At 39.2% G+C, this 15,700-nt stretch overlaps 1 protein-coding gene across 2 annotated transcripts in view; it reads right to left on the bottom strand.

The window, feature by feature from the left end:
- Positions 1 to 6,450: 6,450 nt before the first annotated feature.
- Positions 6,451 to 15,700, bottom strand: part of LOC119580086 (probable serine/threonine-protein kinase dyrk2) — an 83,576-nt gene continuing 74,326 nt past the window's right edge. Inside the window, exons 3-9 of one of the 2 annotated variants that reach the window (XM_037927996.1) lie at positions 12,367 to 12,946; positions 11,681 to 11,851; positions 11,049 to 11,301; positions 10,441 to 10,563; positions 9,985 to 10,095; positions 9,427 to 9,825; positions 6,451 to 7,925 (exon numbers count right to left, since the gene is read on the bottom strand). In XM_037927996.1, coding sequence (XP_037783924.1) covers positions 7,741 to 7,925; positions 9,427 to 9,825; positions 9,985 to 10,095; positions 10,441 to 10,563; positions 11,049 to 11,301; positions 11,681 to 11,851; positions 12,367 to 12,933 — 1,809 coding nt within the window. In that variant the 5' untranslated portion in view covers positions 12,934 to 12,946 and the 3' untranslated portion in view covers positions 6,451 to 7,740. The remainder of the gene's footprint in view (positions 7,926 to 9,426; positions 9,826 to 9,984; positions 10,096 to 10,440; positions 10,564 to 11,048; positions 11,302 to 11,680; positions 11,852 to 12,366; positions 12,947 to 15,700) is intronic. The other variant, XM_037927997.1, reaches the window with a different exon arrangement.

The raw sequence follows: 15,700 nt of genomic DNA, 5'->3' as shown, positions 1-15,700 counted from the left end.
CACACACCACACACACACACACACACACACACACACACACACACACACACACACACACAACACACACATATATATATATATATATATATATATATATATATATATATATATATATATATATATATATATGAAATAAGTCATAATAGTTTGTATCAGGGTGCATGAAATTAGTGCAAGGTTTTGATTTATTTTATTTGACTGATTCGTCAATCAAAAATTCGGCTTCATATTCGAACCTTAACCTAAATTGAATCAACTTAATTTTTCTTAAATCAGCTAAAATGCATTCGCGAAAACGAAATTCTGTCATCTTTATAGAATTTTCGAAATCCCCTAACTCTTTGATACACTTTGATACATATTTGTCTTTTACGCGGACATTATTGGAACCTGTTAAAATATCTCTTTTTCGGTTTGCATCAATTTGTATGCCTCTACCTTGATATCACACACCGGTCAGCTTTATGCTTTGTTTTTAATATACTATTTATTGTTATTTGTAAGATATTTATTGATAGACTTTTTAGCTTTTAAATATTTTGATATTTCCATCTATCAAGGTATTCGCCGCTAATGACCTTAGCTATTGACGCGGCGGATAATTTTAAATAATCAATCAATGTATCAGAGCGCGATATTTTTCATATATAGTTCATATAATCTCGAAGAGGGGTTTGTACTTGAATTAATTACGGATAGCACCGTAAGTTTCTTGATTAAAAAAAAAAAAAAAAAAAAAAAAAAAAAAAAAAAAAAAAAAAAAAAAAAAAAAAAATATATATATATATATATATAATATATATATATATATATATATATATATATATATATATATATATATGTATATATATACATATATGTATATATATATATATATATATATATATATATATATATATACATATATCATTATCATCATCAGCCTGAGTCAATCCACTGCCAATCTTTTCCAACTTTGTCTGTCATGTTTTTTTGGCTCCATTCTCGGCCCCCAAATTTCGTTATTTCGTTACGCCATCTTGTCACTGGTCTGGCCTTGGCCTCTTTATATGATCTATAACCCAGTCTGTTACTTTCCTGTTATCTGTTGTCCAGTCTCCGATGTATATGATCTGCCCATTGCCATTTTTTTCTTTTTGATGCTCCCAAGTATATTTTCCACTTTTGTCTGTTCCCTGATCCACGTCGCCCTCATCCGATCTCTTAGGCTAATTCCCAGCATCAACCTCTCCATCCCTCTCTGGGCACTTATTAGTTTCCTCTCCGGTAATTTGGCTGTAGTCCATGTTTCTGGTCCAAAGGTCATAACTAGGAGGACGCATTGGTTAAAGATTTTTCTTTTTGAATATAATGTCAGGGAGCCTCTTAGTATGCTACTGTGCCTGCCGAAGGCGTTCCGGCCTAGACTGACTTAATTTCCTCTTCTGTTTGTCTGTACGAGTTGCCCTAGCTATATATACTTGTCCACTACCTCTAGCGCTTCGCCTTGTACATGTATCTGTTCGAATTGAACCTTACTGTTGAACGTGATCTTAGTCATTTTCTTATTCATCCTAAGTCCGATTTTCAGACTTTCTCTGTTCAAATCGTTTATTAGTTGCTGTATTTCATTTGCACATTCACTGAGAGAACAATATCATCTGCGAATCTTAGATTGTTTAGGTATTCGTCTCCTATTCTGATACCCTTTCCATTCCATTCTAGTTTCTTGAATATTTCCTCAAGACAAGCTGTAAACAGTTTTGGTGAGATGGTATCGCCCTGTCTAACACCTTTTTTAATTGGTGTTTCGTCGGTTTCCGTGTAGAGCTTGGTGGTTGCTGTCCCGTCTTCGTATATATATTCCAATATTTTACAACATACCTCCTCTACTCCCTGACTTCGGATAGCTTCTAGTATCGTAATAGTGCATAAAATGTTACTGTGTCTTTTTAGCAGTACATCTAATACGTGTTCACTCTATTGGGTAAGATTTGAAGTCAATCGTGAATCGCTGAAACATGGCAAAATTTTCCAACATGTCCGAGTCATATCACGTGGCATTGACTTCCATGGGGTGAATGTCTTCAAAATTATTCTGTATCTCTATGATATAACCTTACAAGCTCAAACATATCAAAGGAAAGGCTGTGTATCATGATTTGTTGGTATAATTCTATCAAGAAGTCAAGTAAATGTCGGTGATCATTGGAATTACCCAGTTGTCTGATTTGAACACGGAATTTTCCCATGATGGATACGATAAGATGCAAGACCTTAAACAGCTTCCATTTTTAATATGTAGAACAATGTATATAATAATAATAATAATAATAATATCTAACTGAATCTGAGAAATACATTTAAACTTTCCTTAGCCTTGCGAAGCGAAGAGTGGTGTTTATAAACAATAGAAGTTGCAGAGTGAACAGGTACTTTTTCCATATTATTTGAAGCTCCCACAATGTTTTACTTGTAATTAAGAATTATAGATGAAACAATGTATCAAAGAGTTGGGTTTCGGAACACTAAAAAAAAAAAAAAAAAAAAAAAAAAAAAAAAAAAAAAAAAAAAAATTTATATATATATATATATATATATATATATATATATATATATATATATATATATATATATATATATATATATATACTCAGCCTAATAACAAACAAAATAATTTTCGATATCATTACGCTGTTCCTTATAACCCGTCTCTCAATGATAAACGCCATTCTTAAAAATAATAATAATAATAATAATAATAATAATAATAATAATAAATAAAAAATCTTGGCTCTCGACCTGTTCCAATAGACTACTTGTAAATAAGTGAAATAACACGACCGGCGTTGTTCTTGATAGCCCTTGTTGAGATATGTCCGAAATTTACATAGGTGACATTAGTAAAGCTCTCGACAAGTGAATGACAAGTGAATGGAAACTGATGCTTGTTTCATTCACTTAGTAGATAAAAGCCACCAACTTTATTAAAATAACGATAAATAAATTCATAAACCTTCTGTTCCCTATCAGAGAAAAAAAAAATCCGATTCTTTTTTAAGTTAGATTTTAAGAGCTGGACAATGATAACCTTTTGTCGTTAGTAACAGGTAATGATTTCCCAAGATTACTTTACCTGCTTTGGTTATTTTCCACCGTTGTTCATTTATTTATTTATTTATTTATTTATTTATTTATTTTTTTAGGTTTGCAATATAGTCTAGTCTCAATGGACTTTGGCTATCTCTTTCGGATTTTCATGTTTTGAAAAGAAATTGGCGAATTTGAAATGTCACAGTGTGTGTGTGTGTGTGTATGTGTGTGTGTGTGTGTGTGTGTGTGTGTGTGTGTGTGTGTGTGTGTGTGTGTGTGTGTGTGTGCATGTGTGCATATACGAAGTCGCAATTTTATGTGAATGTAATCTCACTACTCAATTTTGGAAATAATACACAATCTTTTTCATTTGTTAACTTTATTAACTTGATGTATACAATTATTTTAACTACTGTACATATGGAACAACAGTGAAGGAGAAAGAGGTGGGTGCACAAGGGGAAGAGTTCGTCTGTATTTGCAAAACTTCCCTTTATGCTGCAACTTTTAAGCTTGCATATACCGATTCACACAGAATTAATTGATTAGACATCCGCTCATCCAAGAGCATCTTATTTAAATTCATTGTCTCTGCAACAGCTGCAGTAAACAAATCACTTTCATCTTTTTTTTCATTCATGTCATAAAATAACTGCAGGCCCTTTAAAATAACATGGACTCCTTAAGATAGTCTGCTTCTTGCATGAAACCACAAAGCATGAGCTGGGAGACGAACCTCCTTTATGAGCAACTCCTAATATGACTCCACTGATCACACAGGGCCGTGCAAACTGCCTTTTATTACAGGACAAACAGTTCATAAAATTCTAATAAGGTCGTAACTGCCTACCATCTGGTTTTTAGTAAGGTCATCAAATCATGTATACATATATAAAAATAAATGACAACTGGTCCTAAAATAAGGGTTATTCTTCATAAACTCAAAAAAAGTTTTGTCCTTGATATTCTTCTGATAAGGAAGAAAACGAAAAGAAAAAGAAAATTACATATATATATATACAGTATATGTATATATATAATTCTTCCACCTTGCTCGTGGAATTTCCAAATTTTCACTAATATACTGTAATCACCCTCATGTTCACACCAAGTGCAATGTTCTCCCAAAGTGTACCAAATGGATAACTTTATAGATCTAAATAGACATCTTTCACTTGTCTATTTATCTGGCACTCATTCACATAAGATCAGATTATGTGTGTAAAAAATATGCTTTTCAAAATTCTTAGGCAATCCACCTGAAAGTTGAAAGACATCTGGGGTCACATATATTGGCTATGATTATCTCTGGTGGGTGTATAACTGTACATATTTACGGAGGGAGGGAGGGAGGGAAAGGGAGGGGAAGAGAAGAGACAAAAAGAGAAGACAGGGAGAGGGAGAGAAATGGGAAAGGAGGGTAGTGAGAAAGGAAGTGAGAGGGGGGGGAGAGAGAGAGAGAGAGAGAGAGAGAGAGAGAGAGAGAGAGAGAGAGAGAGAGAGAGAGAGAGAGAGAGAGAGAGAGAGAGAGAGAGTGTGTGTGTGTGTGTGTGTGTGTGTAAAAAAAAAAAAAAAAAAAAAATCTGAGGGATTATGCTTGTTAACCAAACTCTGCCAACAAGACAAACGATAAACATTTAATTTATCTTAAAAAAAAAATTGTGACCTACTTTATTTTCACTAAGTATAAATGATCTCTGTCAACTAAACAACTAAACCAGGTCCTGTTCCTGTCTTGTTGAACTATACATGATTGCTCTTTATGCACCTCAACTAACTACAGCATGTAAATTGTATTATAAAGTTTTCTCAAATTATCATGCATTACCTTTCCATCAGCACGTTCACTCTTCGCAGACTATAGAAAGACAGAAAATAGATAAGACCGAGATTATTAAAATGAAAGAAAAGAGATGAGATAAACACCAACATTTGGGTGGAGATTAGGAAGTTTAAAAGAAGGGGAGGGAATAAGGACGTGATGAGAGAGAAAAAGAGATACGAGAGAATTGTCTGAACAGGAGAATGAATGTATGAAAATAATGTCATGGAGCCCATTTGGCCATTTCATTAAAGGATTCTATTATGTACACAGCTGCAATACATGTCACTCTCTCTACACTCAACCTTTCACAAGTCACATCTTATTCAAAGAAAAAAAAGAAAAGAAAAGAAAAAACATGAAGAAAAAAATAAAAGTATATACCAGAGCTGTAGTTCATTGGCAGTATTGTGGAGTAGGACATTAAAAAATAATAATAATAAATAATAATAAATAATAATAATAATAACAATAAAACTGTTAAGCTAGCTAACATGTATAACTTTCAAACCTACTGTTCCTACAAGGGATGCTATTACCACTTATGCAGCCATAAGCAGTTGACGCTAACTGCTGGTTTTACAGTGGACTTTATGAACGGCAGAAAAGTTGAACCCCAGTGTAAGGTGATTGTATTCAGCTGTGAGTGTTCGGTACTTATTCGGAGTCCTGCATTCATTTCCCTGAAAATTACATGGTAATTGCTTCTCCTTAACGAGCATTCTGCGTAGTTTGACAGAATGCAACTCGGTGCTACTCTATCTTTCACCTATCAATTTTTCATTGCAAATTCACCACAAAATGAGTCTTTTTCTTTCTCTCTTTTTATTTTCTTCTATTTCTTATTCTTACTGGGTACATGGAAAGGGGAAAAAAAGGAAGCTGAGTTCTACAATCCATACTATAACTGGACATCTATTGATATTATGTATAACATAATATTCATCTCTTTCTGTTCCGGTATCAATACATGTATAGCACATTAAACAGAAAAAAAAAAAAAAAAAAAAAAAAAAAAAAAAAAAAAGTGACCCTGATTGACAGAATCGAAGGCCAAAAATGTACGAGTTTCTTTCCTCAAAGTACGTCTTCATCTCACACAAAATTCTGTACCAAAGCCAGATTTCAAATTAGATGTAAAGAATAACAAAACAAAACAAAACAAAACAAAACAAAAAAAAAAAAAAAAAAAAAAAAAAAAAAAAAAAAAAAAAAAAATTAAAGGATGATGATGCTGACAATAACGATAATAATGATGCTGATGATACAGAAAAATAATTAAATAAAAATAAAATAATAACAATAAAATACTAATAATATCATCAATAATAATAGGAATAAAATATACAAATATTACCAAAATCATCATAAGCACAGTGCCAGTGATGTTTATGATGATGCTAATTGCACAAATAATTACGATATCAATATGAAGAAAAATTTCAAAATCATAAGAAAAACCTTGATACAGAAATGTGTGTGAGAACATATGAATACTGGAACAGGTTGAAAAGAAAAAAATACACATGTATGTTTATATAAATAACGGAAATTTCTTTTTTTTTTTCATTTTCTGTTTATATGTGTATCAATCTTTGTTCCTGTATCCAAACCCTAAAATGACTAGTTTCTTTTCAGTAGGGAGTACTTGTACATTCTATACAACAGACTTTCACTGGTCAAGGTATATTCACTTTGGAAATAAAAAATATGTACTGTACAGAATCCACTAACTATTAACTTACACAATTAAAAATTACAAAATGTACATTCACCCACATACAAAGTCGATCATATAAACAAGAACTGTATCCATCTGTCATCGAACAATGACAAACCACAGTGGACAATGTTTATACATGGTATATTTATCTGGCTATTCAAGAACATCACCAAAAAAAAAAAAAAAAAAGAAAAGAAAAGAAAAAAGAAAAAAAAGAAAAAAAAAAAAAAAAGGGGGAAATGGGGGGTAAAAAAAGCAGATGCAAAAGAAAAATCAATGATTGCTTGCTGCATTGAGCAAATACCTAACATAAATACCTATGTTGTTCCATTTTTTTTTCTTTCCTTTTTTTTCTTTTTTTTTATAGATCAAACTGTTTTCACATCCAACTGTACATTTTCCTCTACTTCTGAGAGCTGAGATGTGTTGATGTTTCATCCCAATTTGGCACAATTAAGATGTGGTTAAGCCAAGTCTCTATCCAAGGAGATAATTAGCTTCACGTTGTTTTCTGTGAAGACTTCCTCAAGACACCATTTTTGCCTTGTTTCTTCCAGTTTAGTAAACATTGTTCTTGTCATGTGACAGACCCTATTATTCGAAAAAAGTGTCCTGTCTCTTTTCTTTTTAATCATTAATATCCACTGTTTTATTAATAAGAACAAGAGAGATATCAGATGAACTATTTACAAATATTTAGAATATCTAGGATGGTGAACTAAAGACAAAATACAAAGGACATTGAGGGGGACATTGGGGAAAAATAACAGCAATATAATCTTCAATCTCAATACTAAAACATAATACAAGATTAAATCACACTGACTCTGCAACTTCTAGTGTGCATGAAAAACACTCTTATATGCTTACATAATTCACATATTCTTTGTCAAAACGTTTCTCTCATCAAGAGGGAGAGATGGATGGTCAAACACTGCATGAGCACAGTTGGGAGGTAGTGTATGCTGGTGCCTAGATTCTGCTCTTTATTATATATATATTTTCACATCTTACAATCCTTTTTTGCATATAAAAATGTACATATCCCCTTCGAACAGCATCAGTAAGAAGGATGGAAGGAAACCGGCAGTCGAAATACCAATACCACTAGTCCAAGGAAAGATTAATGGTTGAAGAGGCCTGAGTGTCGGAAGAAGCCTAGATTGGAGCGCGAGCGGGGGCCCAGGGTGCGCTCTGGGGTCAGTGATGTGGAGTGTGCACGTGGACGGGCTGGGGCACCGCTGGGGGAAGGACTCGTGTCCACTTCGCTGACCAGGAGGGGAACGTCGGTGGTTGATCTTCTATCTCCTGGCAAGAAAAAAAGGACGTAGGAGGTAAGTGTTTGAAATGATGTTGATCTCCAAATTTCTGTGGAGAGTCTCTGAGACATTTCAACTAAGGCATGTTCATTGTGTTTTATATTTATATTCATATCTCAAGTGATGAAGCCCTTTTACTGAGTTTCTTTTCGATCATTCTCTGTAACAGATTAAAGGTGTTTATCCCTTCACATCTATCTATCTTTTTTTTCCACCCTTCATAAAATACAAAGAATAATATGGAATCACATCCCTTTCCTTCCACCAAAAATAAAAATGAATAACTATCTCCACCTCCTATCAATCAACAATTACTGCTGTGGCTAATCTCTCATACAGAACTTCTACTTAAAAAGGGATTCCTTTGACCTCGAGAATGACAATAATGGGATACTGATTAGAGGGACCCAATGAAGACAAAGTTCTCTAAATAGAACATGTCTATTAAATGAAAGAGACAAAAAAACACCGGAGTTTGCATTTATACCAATACAAAAATGCTTTATCTAAGCTTCCTTCTACTGAGTATGAGACTTTCCAAAGTGCACTATATTGCTAAAGTTGCAGTATGGACTAACTAAACATTTATGATTTTAAATGGTTTTCATTAAAAATAACTGTATCCCAGTTGATTGCAAAAAATGCAACATCCATAAGATTGGTGTTTCATTTTACAGCACTCTTTATAAGAAGCAGAGAAAACTATCAAAACTCCAACCTTCATAAAAGAACGACAGGAAAAAAAAAAAAAAAAAAAAAAAAAAAAAAGAACTTCAGATTTTCAAAGCATACAGCTGATTCTAACAATGATATACATGTAGTTTAGTGAAAGATACTATTTATAAACTCTGATCCACAAAGAGTGATGCTGTCATACCAATGTTGCTTGGATATCACATGATCAAGATAAATTTCAGGTCTTCTTTCCGTTAAACGCCCTCCCTATTTCCTCCCTATTGCAACCCTCGAACCTCCCTCCCACATTAGAAAACGTAATTAACTTTAATCACATCCATTGTTTCACCATGTTAATATCTATTTACATTGACAGTCACAAAAATAATTATATACCTCAGTATCATCTCATATATTGTATCTAATTAGCCGTATTAACAACTAGACCATATAATGAAAAAGACAGAAAACTTACAAAGCCAGAATAAGAGAGAGTTAATTACAGCAACAAGGAGGAACAGGTGACAAAAGAATTTAAAAAAAAAATAAATAATAAATAAAATATTTGTCTAACATACAAATACCCTTGGGATCTATCCAATCGCGATGATATGACAACCATGGTAACAATTGCCAGGGCCTTTCAAGATACAGTAACTTTGTAATAAAAATGTACAAATTGAATGATTTTCCGCATGCTTTTAGAAACTCTACTTAACTACTCGAAAGTGCTCCCAACTGTGATCTGATTAATCCTTGATATTGAATTTGAACTTTTCCGTAACAAATTCCCCCAGTCCTAAAGGCCAATTTACCTTCACTCTTTGAAGGTGAAGTTCTAGCAGAAGACGGCAGCCGACTATCCTCGTGTGAGATGAGCGTGGGAATAGCTTCGACGCTTTCCATCAAGTCCAGCAGGGGGTTGCGTGGCTCGAGGCAGAGTGAGGCACGTGTCCTGGCCAGATCCCTTGGCTCTACACAGATCGAGTGTCTGTTCTTCTGCTTCCTTGCCATGTCCTGGGCGTCGCGGGGCTCCAGGCAAACGGAATGCCGCATCTTGGCCGAGGTGGGCAGTTCCCGAGCTCCTTCGTATAAGGAGAGTCTTGATCGCGGGGCATCACCTACCACAGGCCTCAGGGGGGATGATGGTCGGGGCCAAGCGCATGAACCGCGCAGAGATGGGGAGGAGGCCAGGGATGAGGAACCTCCTGATCCTGTGAAATGGTTGGGACATTTGTGAGCTTGAGAAACAAAAATAAATAACATAATTGTTAACATCTAAAATAAAATCATAAAATAATTTCTTTGCTAAGGAAAAATAACCAAATAAATAATGACTTCTCTTATGAAATAAAGCAAGCAAACTGACTAACCTGAAGTGTTGGAGGCAGAGGTCGAGGTGCTGAACTTGTTGGAGGAAGTGACTGAAGATGGAGGAGTTGCAATGTCTGTGTCGCAAGAGCCTAGGTCTGCATCAGCCAGCACTGTCCAGGAAGAAACAAAAGCCACATACATCTTTTGGAAGGAAAAGACACATTCATCTTTTGGTAGGAGCCAGTATGGACTTTTAGGACTGGATTCCAATATATACACCATCATCCAAATGTTTTATTTGTCACATATTTATTTAACATTCCACAGTTTTCTCATTCTCTGAATGTGCTTTGCTGTTTATACATTTTATATCAATGTTGAATCTATATAAACACACCTCATTCCCACAGCTATCTTTTCCTATCATACATTAATTCGTTCTTTCCCTTGCTTATCTCCTTGTTGTTATTACACTAACTACCCCACTGGCAACAAGTACAAAGATGACGGCTTACAAGAGAATCTATGGTGCCTTGTAAGGAGACGCGAGCTCGTGCCACCTGGGGAATCGTCACACACTGAATCACACAGGCGGGTGATCTCGGGTGTCGATCCACTGAGGCTGTACTGAATGCCACCTAAGTAAAGAGAACAGATCGGGTAAGGAAACTTTACTCATAGCTATTTCCTAATCTTTGCAATGTTGAGAAAAAAAAGAGAAAGAGAAAAAAAAGCTGATTTTCTTTCTGTTTAACTCTTGGTGTGATTTCTCTACATTCTTACCCTCTAGATTACCAGTTTTCTGACAATTTAAGTGTAATCACTAAAGCAAGGTCTTCATCAACTAATCTCAATAAAACTTTGTAATATATTTATAATTGTTACTACAGCAATTTGTTGATAAGTTTTAATGGAAAACTGTAATTATTTTCCAATTTATAATCTTTCACTTTCACTACAATTTCTCTACAAATTCATCCTCCTCAAAGTGTTAATCATATTTACAATATAAAAAAGCACATTATTAACAATTTTAAACAGTTCTACTGCATTAGTAGTGATTCCTCATGACATGAATTCAAACATAAATAAAACAAATATTGTGATGCATTCCATCACTCACTTGACTTTGCAGGTGGTGTTAAGTCCAAGTTGTTGTTTGTGGTGTTGTTCAAGTGTGTGGTGGAGGTGCCACGACGCAGGACATTGCGGCGGTGTCGGGAGGCATTGGTGGCCTCAAGGAGCAACCTGTACCACTGGTCCAACCCTGATTTGGCCCGGAGGAGGACACGGCCTTCCCTAGGGAGTGCCAGGGCCAGAGCAGGGCCACCACGCCGATCCTGCCACTCTACGCATTCTACACTGGCTAGGTTGACCTGTGGAAACATGGGTTTAGTTTGTGTATGTTTAGTGACCAGCAGAGAAGGGAGAGAAAGAAAGGGGGAGGAGACATACACAGACTAACAGAGAGAGAGAGTGAGGTTTCACCCTCTATTTCCTCCACCCTCTGTTTTGAGAGAGAGAGAGAGAGAGAGAGAGAGAGAGAGAGAGAGAGAGAGAGAGAGAGAGAGAGAGAGAGAGAGAGAGAGAGAGAGAGAGAGAGAGAGAGAGAGAGAGAGAGAGAGAGAGGGGATAGAGAGAGAGAGACTCTTTTTACATGTGTAAAGCCTGCTGACAGAAAGACCTGCCAAAAAAAAGATATTCCAATCCAGTACTACCAATTTAGCATCACGCATCCTGATTCTATGCTCTCACCTTGAATATGAACGATCCCATTTCTGAATACTTGGTCGATCCTCTCCTGAAGCACGCCAAGTAGTCCCTTGTAAGCACAAAGTAGCGCTCTTTCCACCTCGAGAAGAGCCGGTCGCGTGCCTGCAGCAAAACGCCCTTGCGTAGTGCTGGTACTGACACAATGCCATCCTCCTGAAATTTTGTTTCTTGCGTTAGAAGATGTTTGGATTCTTGTATCAAGAAAGGTCTGTCAGAGACGGAAACCTGTTTACTTGGCTCAGTAATATTTTTGTAATATTTCTATTTTCTTTTTTAAGAGCTGTATTCTTGCAGAAACCCAACTAAAATCATAATTTAATTCCATATGTAATGTTAGTGAGTTATATTACAGCTAAAAATTATGCAATTTGTGTAACATTTTTCAGAAAATTTACCATTAAAAGTTTTATCAGCTAAACAATCAAATTATCACATCTAAAAACACATTATGGACTAGATGTATTATGTATGGAGTTAAAAGGATGATGAGGAGGATGATTATGTGGAGGACTGCAAGGATGAGGGAGAAAAGGAGAAGGATTAGGAGGATGAGGAAGAGAAGGAGGAGGATTAAGAGGATGAGAAAGAGAAGGAGGAGGACTATGAGGAGGAGACACACAAGAGACACGTTTGCCAAGGTCCCTGCGCCGTCCCCGCCCTCGACGCACCTGGTCCAGCTCGGGCGTGGCTGGCCTGAGCGAGTGCTGCGACAGGGACGAGATGGAGCGGATGAGGACGTGGGGCGGCGTGTAGGTCAGCTGCGCGTCCAGGCCCCCAGAGGCACTCTTGCTGGGCGTGGCTCCCTTGCTGCCAGGGCTGCTGCTGATGCTCCTGCTGCTGCTACTGCTGCTGCTGCTGATGCTGGTCTTGGTGATGGTCGTGGCGTGGGAGCTGGGCCTCGAGGTGAGAGCCGGCCCTGGGGTGGAGTGCGTCCGGGAGCCCAGGGTGGTCCTCGGGGGCCCTGAGATGCTGGTGGTCCTGATCGTCGGCGTCGGCTTCGTGGGCGTCGAGGCGGTCGTCTTCACCACGCCATTGTTGTTGTTCCTGCTGCTGCTGGTGCCGTTGGTGGTGCCATTGGCCGTGCCGTTGGTGGTGCCTCTGGTGGTGTTGGGGGGGCCTCTGGTGGTGGTCGGGGGGCCTCGCGTGCCATTGGGGGTGGCGTTCTTAGTGCCGTTGGTGGTGGCGGTGGAGGAGCGACCTTCCCCGCCTCCACCGTTGGAGTTCTCCACTAACATACTCAACACGTCTGCGGGAGAAAGGGGAAGCTGGGGTTAGCTACGGAAAAACACCGCCAGAAAATATTCGTGTCTGTAATATGACACCCAACGAAACAAACAAAGACATACACACGGAGAAAAACATACAGCACATACAATAAAAAAACAAAACAACATCAGACAGGTGCCCCAACACACACAAACAGAGCAAGTAGCCGCCGGACGTTCGCAAGCACATGCCGACACGAGACGCGACCTCCTCGCAGGTGTGACACGCGAGGGAACACCTGCCCCCTTCGCCAGGCCCTCGCTCTACTCGACCACGTTACGGAAACCACAGGCACACTACTGCCCTTGCGATTGGAACAGCGGGATAAAAACAAACAAATAAACCAATAATCAAATCAAATAATAATAATAATAAACAACGATCACTGGGGAATATGTTCCTTATTCCCCTTTCTTCCTCCTCCTCCACTTCACATACACACAGAATAAATAAATAAATAAAATAAATAAATTATAATAAAAAATAGTAACAAAGCTATTACACGATAACCATAACAACAGATAATAATAAAAACAAAACCCACCATCGACACACTAGCGAGAAATCCACACCTGGCCGCACCATCAAGAATGCTCACCACAAATGAATGTTCACCACGCATAATGTTCACAAATGGACGTCCACCACACAAAAAAGTCCACCACACACAAAGTTCACAAACAGACGTTCACCACACATAACGTTCACCACTCATACCGATCACCACACGTAACATTCACCACACATAACGATCACCACACGTAACATTCACCACACATAACGATCACTACACATGACGATCACTACACATGACGATCACCAAACATGACGATCACTACACGCAAAGTCCGCCACGCATGCATTAATCAAGATTTGATCTGATAAGAAGAAGCCTAAATCCAGCATTACATCCCCCCCCCCACCCCCGGGAACCCACTCAAGCCCACCTGGCGTGCTAGAACAGCCCAGCCTTCGGGGACGTTCATCGTTATCTCTGAAAAGCATTTTGGGATGTGAGTGGAAAAGAGAGAGGAGAAGGAGAAGGAGAAGAAGGAGGAGGAGAAGGAGGAGGAGGAGAGAGAGAGAGAGATAAGTAGAGAGAACTAGAGAGAGAGAGAAAAAAGAAAATAATATCTATCAACAAGAAAAAAAAGAAAAAAAAAAGAAGAAGGAAGAATAATTTGAGAAAAGAAAAATCAAACGAAAAAGACCCGAGAATCACCCCCCCCCCCGCCCGCCCGAGGTGATCGCGTCGTGGTGGGCAGATCGCGCGCCTGCCCATAGGCCTACTACCCACGCCGACCTCCCCCATTTGTCTTCGCCGCCCCCCCCCCCCCGGGTCGTGGCCGAGCGGGACGTGGCGATATGGTCACTTCGCAGAGCCATACGGGGAGAGGAGGGAGAGAAGGGGGGAGGGGGGAAGGATGGAGGGAGGGCGGAGGGGGGAAGGATGGAGGGGAGGGAAGGAAGGAGGAAGGGGGAAGGAAGGGGAAGGGAGGAAGGAGGGGGGAAGGATGAAGTAGGGGGGGGGTGGAGGAAGGAGGGAAGAAGGGGGAAGGGAGGAAGGAGGGAGGAGGGGGGAAGGGAGGAAGGAGGAAGGGAAAGAGAGGAGGGAGTAGGGGGAAGAGAGGAGGAGGAAAGGAGGAGGAAGGGGGAAGGGAGGAGGGGGGGTATAGAGGGCGAAACCCCATGTTGTTACGAGGGTCAATAACATGCCCTTTACAACACGTCAGCCAGCGAAAGGCGACCACTTGTTACTAGCTTGATTACAGGACGACAGAGAGGGGTAAATGAAGGCACAGAAGAGTGAGTGTGTGTGTGTGTGTGTGTGTGTGTGTGTGTGTGTGTGTGTGTGTGTGTGTGTGTGTGTGTGTGTGTGTGTGTGTGTGTGTGTGTGTGTGTGTGTGCGCGCGTGTGCGTGTGTGTGTGTGAGCGCGCGTGTGTCGGCCTCTTCCTGGAGGATTTTTAACCTTACTTAACAGAGGAAGAGCACAGACACAGACACAGACATAGAGACATACACAACAAACACCGCTCCCCCCCCCCGTCCCACCCCCACACGCGGGGTCCTCACAATCCCACACCTGCGGCCATTAGAACAGCTACACTTGCCACTTCACTTAACCAACCAGATCACGTGCAGCGGACGGCGCGGCAAGTCCAGTGCCCAGTGCTAGTTACTTAGGCCTACTCTCACAGACACTAATTCATGAAGGAGAGGGAGAGGGAGAGGGAGAGGGAGAGAGAGGGAGGAGAGAGAGAGAGAGAGAGAGAGAGAGAGAGAGAGAGAGAGAGAGAGAGAGAGAGAGAGAGAGAGAGAGAGAGAGAGAGACTTTTATTAATCCTCCTCCTCCTCCTCCTCCTCCCTTTTTCTTCTATTCCTCCTCCTCTTCCCTTTATCTTCTCTTTCGCCTTCGCTTCGCTTTCTCAAATAGGGTATATAAGCGGCTTTTTATACTCGGCGTAAATCAGTTTCTTTGACGCCGTTCGGAAGGGAATAATGACACTTCTGCTCCGTGTGTGTGTGTGTGCGAGGAAGGGAGAGGGAGAGGGAGAGGGAGAGGGAGGGAGAGAGGGGGAGAGAGAGAGAGAGAGAGAGAGAGAGAGAGAGAGAGAGAGAGAGAGAGAGAGAGAGAGAGAGAGAGAGAGAGAGAGAGAGAGAGAGAGAGAGAGAGAGAGAGAAGAGAGAGAAGAGAGAGAAGAGAAGAAGCGAAAAAGAAGACGAAAAAAAAAAAG

Source organism: Penaeus monodon, chromosome 13, assembly GCF_015228065.2.
Source record: "Penaeus monodon isolate SGIC_2016 chromosome 13, NSTDA_Pmon_1, whole genome shotgun sequence".
In the NCBI taxonomy this organism is placed as follows: Eukaryota; Metazoa; Arthropoda; class Malacostraca; order Decapoda; family Penaeidae; genus Penaeus; species Penaeus monodon.
This window is presented reverse-complemented; position numbering and strand designations above follow the sequence as displayed.